The 19,503-nt window shown below is 33.8% G+C and overlaps 1 protein-coding gene across 1 annotated transcript; it reads right to left on the minus strand.

Moving 5' to 3' along the window:
* Window positions 1-1,459: 1,459 nt before the first annotated feature.
* On the minus strand, window positions 1,460-12,875 carry hsf2 (heat shock transcription factor 2). Its single transcript, XM_073853008.1, has 12 exons — window positions 12,671-12,875; window positions 12,147-12,255; window positions 11,914-12,041; window positions 9,968-10,092; window positions 9,622-9,697; window positions 9,441-9,502; window positions 5,150-5,228; window positions 4,694-4,818; window positions 4,357-4,602; window positions 2,524-2,626; window positions 2,298-2,352; window positions 1,460-2,208 (listed from the first exon to the last, which is right to left on the minus strand). The coding sequence occupies exons 1-12, from the start codon at window positions 12,761-12,763 to the stop codon at window positions 1,910-1,912; spliced, it is 1,500 nt and encodes a 499-aa protein (XP_073709109.1). The 5' UTR covers window positions 12,764-12,875; the 3' UTR covers window positions 1,460-1,909.
* Between the last annotated feature and the right edge of the window lie 6,628 nt (window positions 12,876-19,503).

A 19,503-nucleotide genomic window follows, 5' to 3' on the forward strand; every position in this document is an offset into this window, starting at 1 on the left:
GAAAATACTTGGTACATTACAGTTATAATAAAAATTGCATTTTCTTTTACATATAATAATCAGCACCTAAACTCTGCTCAAATTATTGGTTAATATATGTATAAAAATAATGAATAGGCTTATGTAATAGACAGTTGAGGTCAAAAGTTTACACCCCCCTTTCAAAGTGATTAAAAATGTTAATTATTTTACCAAAATAAGAGGGATCATTCAAAATGCATGTTGTTTATTTAGAACCTACCTGAATAAGATATTTCACATAAAATATATTTACATATAGTCCGCAAGAGAAAATGTATAAAAATGACCCCGTTCAAAAGTTTACATCCCCTTGGTTCTTAATACTGTTGTTCATGAGTCCCTCATTTGTCCTGAACAGTTAAACTGACTGTTGTCCTTACAAATTCTTCAAGTCCCACAAATTGTTTGGTTTTGGTTTTTGTGTATTTCAACCCTTTCCAACAGAGGGGGGGACTCGTATGCAAGTGACTCATATGCAACTATTACAGATGCATTAAGAGCCAGGCAGTGAAAACTTTTTAAGTTTTTTTAAGACACAAAACAGCTCGTTTTGCTGCTTGATATTTGCAAATTGTCTTACTATATTATTGTAATGTATTATTTTAATTATGAACACGCTGGTTTGTAGTACACTAATGCATGTTTTTATTCTTCTGGTTATTTTTTTTTTTGCACTTACGTTGCGGCTATTGACAATCGGATATAAACAACAGCATGGAATGCACAGATAATGCACGGTTAATCTACTACTGAATACATTGTTCTGCTAACTTATGCTGTCTAAACCACTGAAAAAAGTGTGGAAGCTGCTAAATCATATAGAGAAGGACTTAGCAAGCTTAGTATGGGCACAATATTTTGACAGACAACAGGTGGTAAAGATACATACGAGCAGTATTAATTAAGACATTAGCCTAATATTTAACCTACCTGACCAGAAATGATAAGAACAATCATGAATGTTGTCAAGATTCTTGCTCTGGAAATCCTGGTTCAGTTTGGCCACAAACGCCTTTTGCACTCTTCTCCTTTATACGTTATAAATTTTGGTAGTCTATAGTACTCCAAATGTTTTTTTCTGGTCTGATTTATTAGTACAGACCAAAACATGACAATAATTGACCATTTTCATCAGCGACAATCTGCGAAATATGCGAGTTTCGTTCGGTTCAGTGGCATTGTTTATTCAGTGCTGCTAATATGGATGATTGATGACGAGTCATGAAAACTCTATATTGCCTAATGAACTGGAAGTCTCGCAGACTTCCTTTTGCGCTGAAGAATAAGGTGGATACAAATAGTATTTGGTTAAGTTTCAGAATCAGGACTAACAGAGAAATTGGGATTTAAAAATCTATTTTTTTCTGGTTTGTTAAAATCATAAAAAATAAACATTTCATCCCAGCCCTATTTGAAATCCAAAAAACACACCAGAATCGACCTTTAAATTCCTTTAATGCTACTGCAAAGCTTTATATAATGATGAAAGCTCACGGTAACAAGAATCACTGTGTATTGTCCAACAATATGAAACTAACCATAAGCCAAAGTCTTCACATCTATTTACAGTGACATTAGGACATCAGGCAGGCACTTCTATAGCATATACATAAAGGATAGCTGGAACGTTTTCTGAACTGCTCAATAATAAAACAGGAAAACACGTGCATCACAAAACAGCTGCAATGTAAACCAGCAACATAACTGCAGCCTGATCTCCTGATGGAGACGGTGGAAAGGACACTAACTAGTGAACAGTAACTAGAAGTATCTGTAAAATGGAAAGAAATGACAAAGGACAGATGGCACCAAAAAAATTCTGGCGAATAAATATCATCATTTTGATGAACATTTACAAAAAATGAAAAGGTCCAGGCTGATTTTGCTTTCAGATGTCAAGCTGTGGCGTGTCAGCACTTTGTAGGTCAGAGTTAAGTTCACATAGGTAGAACAGCGTGGTCTCGCTCGCTTCTGCCTCTGTGAGGGGCTCCAAACGGATCAGAGAGCTGCGAGGCATCTCGGTCTCCGTCTCCAGGGCCTTTTCCAACAGGTCTGTGGGTTCTTCGTGGCTCTGCGGCAGGATAGGCTGGCTCAGGCTTTCAGTTAGAGTATCTGATGGAGCCAGAGGGGTGCATCCATCCAGGAAGGCCAGCAGAGGGCAGGTTGTGTACTGGATCAGCTGCTTATCTGAATAAAGGAACCAACATGCTGGTAAACAAAGCATAACGCCGGTATGACGACGGATATTATTTCACAGAGAAACATGCAACAATTACCTGTGTTGTCAGGCACAGACTTCCCTTTGTTATCTTTTGTTTCCGAGACAGTTTGCTGCAAACGGCAAAAGAAAAAAACAATCAAATTAAAGGAGTCGTCATCATGGTGAATTATAGCAGCTGAGGAATGCATCAATGGAAATTATTTTAGAGACAAACATGACAAAAAAGGAAGTAAAAGGAACAGATTTTTGGACAAACTGGTTTATGGAATCTCCAAACATACCTGTAAGATATCTGGGTCAATGCTGAACTGTTTTCCATACAGCATGGCCTGGAAGTCTTCCAGACTGCAGTCAATACTGTCCAGGTAGTCCATCAACTCAACTCTGTAGTGAATTAATTTACAATGAAATAATTGTTAAATATGCTTAAAGTAGGAATGTGTTGTTTTGAGCTATAATTATCACTAGTTAAAAAAACGAAGAAAGAAAAAAATAAAAAGGGAAATGTATAGCTTGAATGTTGTGGAACCCATTATTTAGTAATTCAGTTTGAACGGAAGCTCATTTCCACCACATGAGAAAAAAAAAAAATCGTGTGATATAAACTTAGAATGGCAAGATACAGTTCAGAGGGAAAAAAAGTCAAAATTGCAAGAAAAGTAGTCAGAATTGTGAGATAAAAACTCCTCGCAATTGTGAGTTTACATCTCCCAATTCTGTTTTTTATCTTGCAATTCTGACTTTTTACTCACAATTGTAAGACTGCCAGAAAATTCAAAGAAAAAAAAGTCAAAATTGCAAGAAAAATTAAGAACTGCAAGTTTATATCTCACAATTCTGACTTTTTTTCTGACAATTCTGACTTTTATTCCTTGCAATTCTGACTTTCTCAGAATTGTGAGATATAAAGTCCAATTTTGAGGGAGGAAAAAAGACTGATGTGTTCTCAGAATTGCGAGTTTATATCTTAGATAAAGCAGAAGTGTGCAGTTTTTTTTTGTTAAACCCATTATTTAGTAGTTTATTTGAATGAAAGCTCATTTCCACCACACCAGAAAAAAAAATCTTATTTTGACAGAATCGCGTGATATAAACTCATATTTGCGAGATACAATTCTAAGTAAAAAAAAAAAAAAAATATTGCAAGAAAAAAAAAGTCAGAATTGCAAGTTTATATCTCACAATTCTGACTTTTTCTGGCAATTCTGAGTTTTTTCTCAGAACTGTAAGATAGCGAGAAATTTCTGAGAAAAAAAGGAAAATGTCAAGGGAAATATCAGATTTGTGAGATAGAAAATAGCAATTCTAACTTTTTTTTCTTGGAATTTTGACTTTTTTTCCTCAGAATTATGAATTTTTTTCTCAGAATTGTGAGATTGCAAGATAAAATTCTGAGAAAGTCAATATTGTAAGATAGCAATTTTCTGGCAATTCTGACTTTTATTCCTCGCAATTCTGAGAAAATTCTAAATTGCAAAAAAAAAAAGTTTTGTGAGATATAAGTCAGATGAACTCCAATTGCAATTCTGACCTTTTTTTAAAAATTGTAATTGCGAGTTATAAAGTCCAATTTTGAGGGAGTAAATAAGACCGATACGTTCTCAGAATTGCAAGTTATATAAATAGTATATCTTACAATTCTGAGAAAAAAGTCAATTGCAAGTTTATATCACGCAATTCTGACTTTAACTTCTACAAAAATTAGAATTGCGAGTTTGTACCACGCAATTGAGAAAAAAAAGTTAGAATTGTGAGATAAATAGTTGCAAGTACCTTTCATAAATATGATATACTAAGTATGAGGAAAAAATGAGAAATTATGAAAAAAAGTAATAATTATGAGATAAAATCAATGATGAAAAAAAAAAACAAGTTAAAAAGTTTAAATTATGAGACAATAAAACAGATAAAGTCAAGGATTATGATTTACTAAACATGATTTTTTTATGTGGCAGAAACTGGCTTCCATAAATATGTTTTCAGAATTAGAATAATATTTGTTTACTCAAAACATACAACAAAAAACAATTTTTTTGTCAAATGAGAAGCTCATAATGATAGATAATAAATCTCAGCAGCCTTGTGTTGTACATGGGCAACACTAGCATACTTACTTGCCAAGAAGGTTTATGTTTTGTGAAATGGCTCCATTTTCCCTGAGAATGGAGTCCATCAGCTTTACTGGATCCTCTAAACTTAGAACTGAGGGTTTGTTCAATTGCAGGGCGCTTGATGAAATGTCAGAGGTGCTTTTGGGTACTGCTTCTTGTTGAGTGGCTGAATTTGTTACAGTTCCATTTGTGCTGTCGTTTCTAATAGTCGGGCTGCTTTCATAAGCGGCTTCCACAATTTCAGGATCTCTGTAAGAAACCAAGCAAAACACAGACTTCATTTCTAATTTTCTGCCACTGAAAGAGATGCAATGGTTTGAATCAACCCCTAAATGCTTACCCTTGGTCAGCCGGTACTGATATGTCTTCTGTAAACTCCCCATCATCGTCTGTGATGTCACAGATGATAACATCTTCAGAAATGTCAGAACTGTTCTTCAATCCATTGAGTCCATTCACTGCGGACTAACAGAGACGGCAAGAGATGAGTCTCTGACAAACAGATTTTTAAGTTTCAAAATGAATGAGGAATATCATGTTTATATAAATAAATCGATCCCCCACCAACATGAATTTAACTGACGGTGATTCTCGCAATTTAAGGTTCATATCCAGGGGCAGGACACTTTCACACAAAGTGAACCCTGCCTCAAATCTCATCAAGAGAGAAAAACGCAAGATAATGAATAGCAACATTATATTTACAAAATAACTGACAACAGTACGCTTTCCCATAGCAAGGAAAGACAAAGCGCATGGAACCTAATCACCTAATCATGGATGGTTCTACACCTACTTTGCTGTGGTCCATAGTTTCCTCGAAGATCTGGTGGATGAATTTCGACTTCTTTCCATTACTGTTCAGAGTGAGCGGTCTGTAATCCAACAGCAAGTAGGGTGCATATTAATCATAGGGTAAAAAGTATATTAATATGTTTTTATTTCATAAAAAATAAACAAATGTTATTTTAAAAAATTATAATTTTTCTCTCAAAAGAGAAAGAACCATTTCTGAATAAGAAATGGAACTAAGAAAATTATATTTTTACAATTCTCATTTTTAATAAAGATGGAAAAACTATTTTGACTTTATTACATAATTCATTTTTTCTTCTCAAACTCGCATGATACAAACTCGCAAATGTGACTTTTTCTCAGAATTGTGAAATATATACTCGCAATTGGGAGCTATAAAGTCAGAATTGCAAGAAATAAACTCACAATTATGACTTTTTTTCCTCACAATTTGCATGTCTATCAATTCTGACTTAATTTCTCAGAATTTTCTGATATAAACTCGTAACTGCGAGTTTTAAAGGCCATTCTGAGAAAAAAAGCCAGAATTGCAAGAAAAAAAAAATTAAGAATTGTGAGAAACTCACAATTCTGAGAAAAAAGTTGCAAGATATAAACTGAATTTAAATTTATTTCTCAGAATTGCAACTTTATGTCTCACAATTGCAAATTTATATCACTCAATTCTGAGAAAAAAAGGTCAAATTTGCAAGTTTATATCATGCAATCTCAAAAAGAGAAAGAATAATTTATGAATCAGAAATGAAATGAAGAAAATTATATTTTTACAATTATCATCTTTGATAAAGATATTTGGTAAAAATATGACAATATAAATGATACTTAAACTATCGTTTAAAAAAAAAAAATCATGGTTTTTGAAAGAAGCATTTTTTGCTCACCAAGGCTGTATTTATTTGATCAAAAACACAGGAAAAAAAACAGTTATATTGTAAAATATTGCTTCAATATAAAATAACTGCTTTCGGTTTTAATATATGTATATTTATATTAGGGCCGGGACTTTAACGCGTTAATTTAGATTAATTAATTACACAAAAATAACGCGTTACATTTTTTTAACGCATTTTAATCGCACTTAGTTTTGCACCGCGGAACGTTTCTCACTGGATGAGATTCGGCGGACCGATTATACTGGACAGGGTTTCTGCAGATATGAACAAGTGAAATTTAAGACTTTTTAAGACCTTTTTAAGACCACCTTATATGAAATTTAAGACCGAAACCTGTAATGGAAATAGATATTATATTACATGCATATACAGTATGTAATATTTAATGTGTTTAATGTAAAAAGTAAACGCAATTTCATGGCTGTCATAAATTAAATTTATTACTACGATATACAGTGAACTTTTCATATCAGCAGATACTATTCCACACAAAATATCCCCATAAAAGTACCACTAGAAATATCTGATGTAAAAAAAAAAAATTCTGAAGCAATATTTTCATCAGTGCTCTATTAGCTTTTACATCTTAAATCTGCATATTTGATTTACCTTTATAAAGGCCTTTTTTTACTTTTGAAATGTATGCATTACCTTTGAAATTTATTTTATGAATTTATCAATAAATTCTAAATGGCTGTTAGCAGTGAGATTACATAATTTACACTGCAAAATTAAAAGTGAGATTAATGTTTTAAATACATTTATTGATTTATAAATATATACATTAGAAATGTTGGGTGTGGAGGCATACTTTTAAACACACTAAACTACCAGCAGGTGGCGGTAAGTCACTTCATGAGCGAATTATTTCAACTGATTCGATCAAAACGCTGAATCATAGCAAAACGTTGCTAGGAGAATGCTTCTGCTAATGTTGCATATTGTCTAATATGTAAGTAACTACTTGACTAACTACTTTTTTATTGAGCTAAAATTAATGTAACATTTGTAATTGTGAGAATTTTTAGCAAAAAGCTCACTTGGTATATTACTGAACTATATCATGTTATAAATAAACTATACATTTTAAATTTTTACCTCAGTGTGTTTCTTTAGAGTGCTGTTACATTCATTTGTTTTAAAGTATGTCACAAATAGACCAGAAATACACTATCCATTATCAATTTCTGTTTACGTTGAATGTATTAATATGAATCTTTCTTGCCTTTGGATGCTTCGCTAGTTGTTTTTGTCACTTCAGTTTTAATCAGGCGGTTTGTTCGGTCGGGCAAGTAAAAAAAAAAACATTTTAAAAGTATTTCGAAGGCTGGCGGTCAGCTAGCTCGACCTATATTTCTTATTATTATTGATAACATTATATACAGAAAAAGGTCGTTTGACCTGTATTCTGCTACTGCGATTTTGAAGACGCAGTAACTTCCACAGAGGGAGAAAAAAATCTAGTTGTTAGCAACTGGCCTTAGCCAAGCCCTATATTCAGTTTTTTCAAGCTAAGTATCGCTTAACTTGCACTTCCTCATAGCTAAAAAGTTAAATCCATTTTACTTCTGCGGTACAATCCGAGAGAGACTCGCGCCAATAACAGAAAGCTGATTGGCTATTGCATGCTGGTCTCATTTGTAGTTTAAATACAGCAAATTATATTTGGAATTGTGAAATAAAGAACTACAACACCACGGAAACAACAAAAAGAGAATTTAAATGAGCATTAGACGTAGCGTCACATGGACATCGGAAAAATAAGACCTGTGTAAAATTATTTAAGACCTAGAACAGCGAATTTAAGACTTTTTAAGGCCTAAAATTTTGATTTTTAAATTTTAGACTTTTTAAGACTTTTTAAGACCCCGCGGAAACCCTGCTGGAGCACCAACTAGCGTTCAGACAAGCTGCGTCCGTCCTAAATAGTATTGGTTGTCCCAAATCGTAGTATGTTTAAAAAAGTATTCCAAAGATTCCCGGATGGTCTACTACTTAACGATCAATGCACACTCTAACGGCTAATATTGCCCACAACACACTGCGCCGTGAACGAGGATTCGATTAGAACTACAAACACGCATAAAAAGTGTTAAAAAACTGCAAACATGGAGGATATGCGCAACCAACGGACAGGTAGAGAAAGGGGTTCCTGATAAAAAATATTTTTAAAATGTTATCCGCGTTATATTCCATGTGCAGCAACATTTAGGTTTGGTCATTAACGTTTAAATGCATAATTAAGCAAACACAAGAGCAGAGTTCTCGGCATGAAAGACTCATTAAAGAACGTGCCTCTTAATTTCTCTCTAATACGGTAGGAAATTAAATTAAACGAAATGTAGATAATGTTAACTGTGATGCTTGACAGGGCAGTTTAAACAGTGACAGGATTCAGGTGACTAAGCAACAGAGCGTCCCTTAAAGAAGCAGTTATGACGAAGTAGTATGTCCCAAAGCTTGCCTACTATTCTGCTACAAACTCAAAAGTATGTACTTTTCTTCACAAAAAGAGTACATACTTATAGGCTATAGTATAAGTAGGCGAATTGGGACGCAGCAAAACAAACCACAGTGAACATGGACAAAAAAGCTGATGGGACCGCTTTGGTTGGCCCTGTGGATGGGAAATTTTGTTATAAAAAACGAATGGATGGAAGCGTCGATAAGAGCATGGTTGTGTGCAAGCTATGCAACAAGGAATTCGCATATCACTGTAGCACATCGAGCCTATTGCTACACTTAATTGCAATATTGCACTGGTCTGTTGGACTTGGTTGAACAAAAATAAACAATATTTTGTTGCTCAAGCTTATGTATTCAGTCATTATTCAATGGTATACTAAAAATCCATATAAAAAAAACGTACTTCTCACTTCTCACTATATTTATATGCGATTAAAATGCGATTAATTTCGATTAATTAATTACAAAGCCTCTAATTAATTAGATTAATTTTTTTAATCGAGTCCCGGCCCTAATTTATATATAAATGCAATTTATTCCTGTAATGGCAAAGCTGAAATATCAACAGCTATTACTTCAGTCTTCAGCAATCATTTTAATATGCTGATCTGGTACTCAAGAAACATTTCTTATCATTATCAATGTTAAAGACTTGTGTTCATTACAATTTTTGTGAAAACTGTTAATAGCATTCTTTGATGAATAGAAAGTGAATTATTTGAAAGAAAACATTTATTTGAAACATTTTTTTTTGTAATATGTCTTTACCATAATCAGTGATAAATTTAATGCATTCTTGCTAAATAAAAAAAAATATTTAAAAAAATGACAATAAAAACACCATAATGATCCTAAATTTTTAAGCCGATAGTGTACTTTTATTATATGCATTAACATACTTTTTAGTCTTACCTTTTGCGTTTTAAATTTAACATGCGATTGTTCTGAACCAGCGTGAAGATGAACTGCACCAGCTGCAGGGACAATACAAAGAGCGCCATTAGAATTCAAAACTGTGCATTAGGTCATGCAATTTTTATGCTGATATATAATAGAAATGTCTGTAAAGCTGCTGCATGCAAGTAAAACATACCTCCTTTATGACCTGCTGCTGCTGTGCATGTTTCTGTCTGAGGTCTGACAGCTCTGTCCAAAGAGACTCATTCTCTCTGAAGAAAAAACAAAAAAAAAAGAGAAGTTTTATACATTTTCTAAAGAACATGACATGATGTCAGAGTGTAGTTCTGTGCCTTTACTTAGATATTCAAAAGTGGTTTAACCATGTTGACGCTTGCTGAACAGGGCATTATTAGGCACAACTAGTAATTAGTCTGTCTGTTCCCTTAACTACTAGGTAAATGCACATGGACAAGATTAAATGATACAAGATATTATAAGGCACAAGCACAGATTAAGCTTCTAATAAAGTGTTTCATTACCTTTTCAGTGTCGCAAGTCTAGCATCCATGGTTTCTTGCTGCTCATGTACATTCTGAACACTTGTCAGAATTTTAGAAAGATCTTCTTGCCTTATTTTGCTCTCTTCAGGCCGTGCATTGGACACCTATCACAAAAAAAATGACAACTTACTTCATCTTATATTCAGATATTACTTACAAAAATTAATTTTAATTTGGATGCTCTTTAAATATTTTTATTTGCATCTTCCACTACCAGTCAAAAGTTTTTGAACAGTAAGATTTTTCATGTTTTTTTTTTTTTTTAAAGAATTCTCTTTTGCTCACCAAGCCAAATAATATGTTGACATATTTTTACAATTTAAAATAACTGCTCTCTATTTGACTATATTTTAAAATGTAATTTATTCCTGTGTTCAAAGCTATTTTTTTTTGCATCATTACACCAATTTTCAGTGACACGTGATCCTTCAGAAATCATTCCAATATGCTGATTCGCTGTTCAAGAAACATTTATTCTTATTATCTATATCTATATCTTTTTTTTTCAGGATTCTTTGATGAATAGAAAGATCCAAAGATCAGCATTTATCTGAAATAAAAAGCTTTCGTAACATTATACACTATACCATCCAAAATCTTGGAGAAATTATAGAAATGAATACTTATACTTAGCAAGGATGCTTTAAATTAACATTTAAAAAGACGTTTATAATGTTGCAAAAGATTTCTATTGCCGATAAATGCTTTTCATCAAAAAAAAACAACAACTGAAAAACATGGAAATCTACATTTTATGTTTTCAACATAATAATAGTAAAAAAATATTTGAGCAGCAAATCAGAATATCAGAATGAAGGATCTGAAGGATCATGTGACTGAAGTAATGATGCTAAAAATTCAGCTTTGAAATCCAAGGACTAAAATTACATTTTAAAATATATTTAAATAGAAAAGTTATTTTAACCCCTTAACTGTCGCCCCCCATTTTTTTAAATAGGTATGAAAGTGCATTATCCAAACTTTAATTGTTGTAATTCATGAACTCTTTGGAATACAGATCTAAGGTTGGTCTCTTTTTAAAGAAGACAATCAGCAGATTTTTGCAGAAGTGGAATTGTCTCAAAAAAATAAAGTGTCAACAAATTATAGAAGTTTAAATTTACTGTAAATAAAATGCACTGTACAATTTTTATTATATTTGATATAAAATACATATTTTACATAACAGGTTTTATCCTAAATTTGATATCAAATTGAAGCCTCACATCTAAATAAGTTATGTTCCAAATTTGAAGTTGATATGAAAAAAATTAAGGTTCCTGTGAAAGTTTGTTAAGGGCGTTATACCACAAACAGCCACCGGGTGCCATTGAAATGCCATATATATTTTTCATGCAATTTTCTGTCACAAAAGTCTAAATTTGTCTGAAAATTTCCATTCTATCACAAAATAACCACCAAATATGACATCCTGAGACTCAGACCTTTCCAATGATATATTTTTTGTCAAGATTGTAAAAAGTTGTGATTCTAAAAGGCCGTAATGCATTTTGTAATATGACACCACTAAGGGGGAGGAGACCGCCAAATGATTTTAAAGTACAATTTCCATGGTAAGGCAATATCCGATTTCAAAATGGTTTTCACAGGATGATTCTCGAGCTTCTAAGCTTTCAAATGATATATAATTTATGATGGTTACTAAAAGATTTGATAGAGAAAAAGGACAACGGAAAAAAGAGTGCCAAGCGTCCCACAGGTGGGACGGTGACAGTTAAGGGGTTAAATAGTAAATATATTTAAAAAAATTTCAACAGTTTTTGCTGTACCTTAGATCAAATAAATGCAAGCTTAGTTTTTTTTCTATAAAAAAACATTATAAAATCTACCTCTTTAGAAACCTTTGACCGGTAGTGTATTTCCAGGTCTCCACTTTGCCACTTTTTTTGACAAAGCTGTCTTACCTTTCTTTTGATATTCTCTAGCAGGTCATCTTGCCCATGTTTGAAGTATGGATGTTGGAATTCAACTGGTCCATCTCGCTCCTGCTTCACTATGCCTGTGTCAATGTGCATCACCTTGCGAAAACCATCTGTTTGTTAAAGAAAGGAACAAAGAAACGAACACTGATCTTAAATTACGGCTGAACAATGGGGAAGGAGGAGAAATTTGCGGGAGCTGTCGAGAAACCACTTACACATGTTGAGCTGACGGACAAAACTGGCCATGTTGTTGTGCTTGAAAAACTTGGGGAGAATCTCTTTTGCAAACCTTTGTTCATCCAGTACAAGGAAACTGTTCCCTTCCTAAAAAAATAAATAAATGAAGAGCCTTGTTAATAGAAGAAAACAGACCTGCCATTCTGTGTTGTTCCTTATTCTGTGGAACACATAAGGAAATTTGTTTGACTCGGAATATAGCGCTCTATTTTTTTTTTTTTTTAAATATATATATATATATATATATATATAACAGTTATGTTATTCATGTATTTGTTATTCACGCATCTTCTAAAGAACTAAATAAATAATAACAGAACTAATGAATACGAAAATACAATGGAAACAATAAATTTTATTACTTATATTATAGCATGATGTCTATGATCTGACACACATCCATCATAATAAACATCTGATCACAGAAGACCCGGATCACAAATAACTGTGTCACTGTAAGCTAATCCAGAATGCTAACATCTATGTCTTTTCTTTTATTTACCTGGCTCCAGCAGATGAATTCATTTGTATCCGAATCTTCGACGAGGGTCCAAAGCTTGGTGAGAAATGCGGGAACGTTGGAGTTGTGCTTCATTTTGCTGGGATGAAAATGAAACGCTGCAAAGAATAAATAATATGAGTCAGTTAGATTTTTACCTCGGGTTAGACAAAACACGAGAACCAGTGAAAATACTGACGCAACTACACAACTTCCTGTAGGATTTGAGAGGTCCGATTGGTCCGTTGCGGCGTTACGTAAGGTTGCTCACGTGTATGGTCAGCCATATGTTGGTGGTAGCCAATGAAAACGCTCCGGCGAAGAAAGAGGTACCTGATTGGTCACTCTTCCACCCAAGAGAAATAAAACGACACCAGCGCTCAAAAATGAATTGCGTGGATTCCACTGTAAATGTTTTTCTTTTTTTGTATGACTATCTGTTGCACAAATCGCAACATGAAATCTCACTGAATAAAGCGTTTTAAAACAAAATTAAATATGGTTTAAAAGGTAAATTAGAATATTTTTCGTCAACCAAAAATATAAACAAATGTATAAATTCATAATAAATAAATAAATCCACTCTAGCAATATATTCAGACAAAATGCAACATTTAATTAAAGTGTATATCCACGGATGTTGGTGTTGATTGTTTTGGGTTTGCGTGGAACGGGAAATGGAAAATGCGGAATGGATTTAAAGCCGAGTTATTGCTGAATGGCTGTGACTCAGCGTATTAGGAAAATCTGTGTCGCTCCGTTCCACTCATTCATGATTTTCCATTACGGTGTTTGAGTTTCTTTGTCACAGTCAAACCTTGATGCCTTGATGAAGCTTGATTAATGTTTTTAAACTAGTAATTTCGTTGACGGAGAAGAAACATACGAGCTAACTGGACAAATTTAGCCTAAAATGTAAGTTATTTAATATGCTTTACTCGTGTTTAAAACTGTAAATAGAAATATACAGTTTACTGAACATGTTTGCTTAGGCCTGCAGCCTTGTGCCCACAGCTAAATCGCACCTGCGAAGATATTCATAGCACTTTTGGTTGTTGTGATATTGCTTAATGTTACTTTTTACATTGTTGCTGTCGTATAAATCATGCTGTGCCTTATAAGTGTTTCTAAAAAACAAAACAAAAAACAAAATGCTGTTTGTGGCAGGTGCCATGTGTTTTGACAAATGGCCCTTAAAATTACAGTTGAGGTCAAAAGTTTACATACACCTAGCAGAATCTGCAAAATGTTCATTATTTTACCAAAATAAGAGGGATCATACAAAATGCATGTTATTTTATATTTCGTACTGACCTGAATAAGATATTTCACATAAAATATGTTTACACATGGTTCAAACGAGGAAACAATAGTTGAATTTATAAAAATTACCCCATTCAAAATTTTACATACACTTGATTCTTAATACTGTGTTCTTACCTGAATGATCCACAGCTCTTTTTTTTTTTTTTTTTGATAGTGATAGTTGTTCATGAGTCCATTGTTTGTCCTGAACAGTTAAACTGCCCGCTGTTCTTCAGAAAGGCCCCTCAGGTCCCACAAATTCTTTGGTTTAATAGCATTTGTATGTATTTGAGCCCTTCAATGACTGTATGATTTTGAAATCAATCTTTACACACTGAGGACTGTTGCTACTATTACAGACGGTTCAAAAGCTCACTGATGCTCCAGAAGGAAAAACAATGCATTAAGAGCCAGGGGTGTAAACTTTTGAACAGAATAAAGATGTGTAAATTTTTCTTATTAGTACTGCCCCTCAGAAGCTACTGGAGATACTTACATGTTCACCCAGAAGACAAAACAAGTTACATTTACCCTGAACTTCAAGTTTAAAAAGTTTTTACCCCCTGCCCTGGCTCTCAGTGCATTGTTTTTCCTTCTGAAGCATCAGTGAGTGTTTGAACCTTCTGTAATAGTTGCATATGAGTCCCTCAGTTGTCCTCAGTGTGAAAAGATGGATTGCAAAATCATCGTCATTGTTGAAAAGGGTTTAAATACACAAAAGAATTTGTGGGACCTGAAGGATTTTTCTGAAGAACATATCAGTGAGTATTTTAATGTCACTTAATGTCACTGTTTTTTTAAATCCTTGTCATTGGGTTACATTTTGCAATATGATGCTGCTAAGTTAACAAAGTCAAAGCCAGGAACATGTGTAAAGGTGGGGTGAAGGGAAAAGTCTCTTGAATGAATATTATGGAATTGAGGATTGAATGAAATTTATTATGCATTGCATAAAGAGCCTCTTGGCTCTTATTTATGCCTAATTAAAAGTAGCACTGCTATATTCTAACACTAGAGGTCAGCATTGCACAGCATATATGAGTACTAAAATAATTCTGGTCTGAAATGTTTAGAAACATATGATAGTTTGATTATTCTGTGCCATCACACTTGTCCATGACATTCAGATTAAGTAGTTGTTTAAGTAGAGTATATTACATTACAAATGCTAAAAATGTGGTTGTATAAATTCGAATGCAAGAAATTGTTGGAAGCAAGGGGTTAAAAGGCCAGCATTTTTCGCCCAACCTTATCACCTGTGGGTGAAAACTTTTGTCATCCTCGATGGCCTTGAGCCTGTTGTGAGGAGAGTTTTGCCAATGCAGCTGCAAAAAAGAGCTGCCTTATGCTGCCCTCCAAAGCCCAGCTCTCTCTCCCACACGTACACACATGTGATAGTAATTTCAGTTTTAGCTGATGTTATAAATAACTGATTATTGTGCTTTTTAAATGCTTAGCACTTGATTTAATTTGTTAAGCCAGCTGCAAAACAAATTGCCTTCTGAGAGAAATAAAAGGCTGTATTTAATTAACCAGACCTGATGTTGGACAGAGTAACTGTAAGTGGACTAACAACACTGAGACCAACATTAAGGTGAGCGTAACGGAGAATGAACTTGACAGGCCCGACTAATGAGAGCAGACAGTAATATTCACATCAAACGATTACATCAAAGAGTCTTTCCTAATAGCCATAATTAGACCATTCTTTGTAAAGAGAGATTATGGAGATGACAAAAATGGATTTAAAAGATCTGCGAGATTGGTGGAATTTACTTTAAAGTTGAAGCTAAGATAGATATACATATTTAAAAACATCATAATTAATTTTGAGCCACTGTGTCAGGATACTCAAACAGAGTAATTGTACATCAATATTAATCTGCGGTGAAAATGTTATAGCATTCAAAGTGAAACATTTCAAAAACAGTGGAAATGGCACATTATGTTAGATATTTTGTCATGGGCAAACACATAGCATGCACAATTGCAAAATTGTGCAGAATTGCACGAACGTAAGGGTCATGGCACGCTCATAACGTAAACAAACAAACAATTAAAAACAAAAAGCAGATGTAGGAGTCACCCGAGGTTGACTGACACAATTTTTCATTGAAGCCGTTTGCTTTGACCGGCTTGATGTCTTCAGGTAGGTACTGGTTGGGAAGCAGTACACTCACTCTCCCTTGCCCTCTCTTTTTGTCTTTCATTTTCTCATTTTTTTCTTTTTTTTTTTTTAACAGAGTTGGACCAAAAAGCCTGGAAGGAATTGATATTTTCCATTGGATGTAGAACTTGGACCTCTGTTTTATAGTTGTTGTTCCCTCTCATTATTTGATTAATCCTGAAGTCTAAGAGGACCGAAATGAAACAGAGAAAAATATATTAGTGCTGAGCTCAGCAGATTTATTTTTTACCTAATGAATAGATAAGTTTGGATTATGCCACGCAGAGCTGCCAAGGAGACCATTTTTATTGCTGTTCGAAACATCTTTGATTAAGGGAAGCTGAATGGTTATGCCTCTCTGTATTAATTGGTGCAGTATTTCCATATTCCACCACACAAATTGAAATCAAATGATCTCATCATACAACTAGTTGCTGTTTTAGAGCCAATGTTTTAAACTGCAACAATAAAACACACCTTACCAGTTGGATGTCAGGGAGAAAACATTTTTTTTTTTGCTTTACTTTGAGGAAGTTCTTTTTAAAGAGAACATAAAATCCATTTCTTTTCTTTCAGTTCGGTGAGACTTGGAAATGGTTATAGACAATATGCTAGCCAGAGGCAATAAAATGTATGTTTTCACATTTAGCCTCAGCATCAAGGAGTCTTAGGTTTGAGAGGAGACGTCGCCACGTATGACCTCACGAAGCTCAGAATCAAAGGTTAAACTAGGTAAAGAATTTTTTTCTCTATTTTACAAATAAGAGAGGTTTTAACAGCACAAGTATTTTCATTATCATGGACTGTACTATGAGTAACTGTTGATTAAATTAATCAACAATTACACATCTGAAAGCTGAATGAATAAGCTTTCCATTGATGTATTGTTTGTTAAGATAGGACAATATTTTGCTGAGGGTGCAAAAAAATCAAAATATTGAGAAAATCGCATTTAAGGTTGTCCAAAAGAAGTTCTTAGCAATGCACATTACTAATCAAAAGTGAAGTTTTGGTATAGTAACAGTAGGAAATTTACAAAATATCTTCATGGAACATGATTTACTTAATATCCTAATGATTTCTGGCATAAAAGAAAAATCGATAATTTTGACCCATATCGTTGGCTATTGCTGTAAATATACCCATGCTACTTACAACTGCAAAACAAACAAACACCGTGCACCGAAACGGTTCGCTGTGAACAGAGCTGTTTTTGACAAGGTAAAAGGGTGTTGTTTTACACAAGCATTGAAGACGGGGTTCCCACGGGTCATGGAATTTCTGGAATATCATGGAATTTTGAAATGTCTATTCCAGACATTGAAAGTAAGGGAATTTTATATGTATTTTTTCCATGTCATGAAATATCAGGGATTTTTGTTTGTTGCTTTAAATTTTTTGTTTTCATTTATCAAAATGTGATGCGATCTGAGAAAAAAACCCTTTTTTTCTCTTTATTTATTTAATCAGGGACAGTGCACAAACAACATTAGTCTAAAATAAGAAGAGATGTCATGTGCCAGGTTATAGCAAAAATGCTAATTTCCACCCGCAGTCCCTGGACAGGTTGTTGTTATACTTACATATCATCTTGTCTATCATCTCTGAAAATATCTTGTCAAAATTCACTTGTTTAGTGCAACACAAATAGCGATTTATCGCAGCAAGCAGAAATGACTGCTTCCTCTTATGTTAAGAACGCACTATGGAGGTGCTTTCGGTGAACACCACAAAAACAGTTAACCTCTCAAAATAAACCACGTAACATATTTAATAAATCCTGTGTAAACTATGGCACGCAAAGATGCATTTATTTATTAATTAATACCTTGAGATGGCTGAGCGGAACAACGCAGTCTGAAGTAGCTTAATATTGGTGATGTCAGTGCCCTAAACGATGTTATAATGGATGATTCCACATCCAGAGATGAAGGATCGAATGATGAAGTTACTAAGGAGGAGTCTAATGACAGTCTGTTATATGAAAAGGTACGCAAACAGTTGTGCTGCGCTCACTTTTCTAAATGTGACCCTGGACCACAAAACCAGTCATAAGGTAAAATTTTACAAAACTGAGATATATGCATCATATGAAAGCTCAATAAATAAGCTTTCTATTGATGTATGGTTTGTTAGGATAGGACAATATTTGGCCGAAATACATCTATTTGAAGATCTGAAATTTTAGGGTGCAAAAAATCTAAATATTGAGAAAATCACCTTTAAAGTTGTCCAAATTAAGTTCTTAGCAATGCATATTACTAATCAAAAATTACATTTTGATAAGTTTACAGTAGGAATTTTACCAAAAATTCTTCATGGAACATGATCTTTACTTAATTTCCTAATGATTTTTGGCATAAAAGAAAAATCAACAATTTTGACCCATACAATGTATTTTTGGCTATTGCTACAAATATACCCCAGCGACTTAAGACTGGTTTTGTGGTCCAGGGTCACAAATATAAACTACAAGGTGCACTATTCGTGGTATCTAAACATACAAGGGGTGATCAAAAGTTTAGAGACCTTAGTCTGTTTGTATAATGTTGCAGTATAGTGCTCCTGACTTGACAGACAGCTCTCTGTAAACCTGTGAAATGAAAGTAAAACCTGTTTCACTTTAAACCCGTTTTCACAAAATTTCAGTCCTGAAAATCATAGCTATCAGCCAACTTAAGATAGCCATAACTTTTGTCACGTTCAAAATACAAAATAAAATCAGAAAGGGCTTGAACCCAGCTTTCATGTGATATCAACCTAAAAAAGGTCGTATTTTGTTTTATCGTATTTTTTTCACGCGTTTTGCTTGTTGTTATGGTTATAAAAGCATAAAAACCATAAATTAATTACTGTAGAAATGGTACAGAAAAATAACAAAGTGCATTTAACAGGTAAAGCCAAAAGTATGTATATGTGTTTTGTACTAAAAACATCTGTGAACAAGTAAATAAAGCTTGCAAATGGATGGATCCGTTCATTATAGGTCATGGAAATTTAGCTTTTCAGTCAGTGAAAGGCAGGAAATTTGACATTTGGCTTAGAGTGGGAACCCTGTGAGGAATTTTAACTAAAGTGTGTTGCAGACATTTCATGAAAACCCTAAAGAATCATACCAACTTGTTTAAAATGGGCATCTGATGTCCCGTTTAAGTATTTCACCATCAATTTTTGACACTACTTACAGTCCAAGAACAGCAATAGGTGTGATATCTCATGATAAATATAATGTTAGTATTTTTCCAATGCACCCAGCTCTTCTGCCACCTCATTAACACATTAGTCACTCTCAAAGAGGGGAAGACATTCACATCTGGCCTTTGTTTCTTCAGTTTTGTAGGCTTATTACATAACTTGAAGGCTT

Source organism: Garra rufa, chromosome 13 (assembly GCF_049309525.1).
Source record: "Garra rufa chromosome 13, GarRuf1.0, whole genome shotgun sequence".
In the NCBI taxonomy this organism is placed as follows: domain Eukaryota; kingdom Metazoa; phylum Chordata; class Actinopteri; order Cypriniformes; family Cyprinidae; genus Garra; species Garra rufa.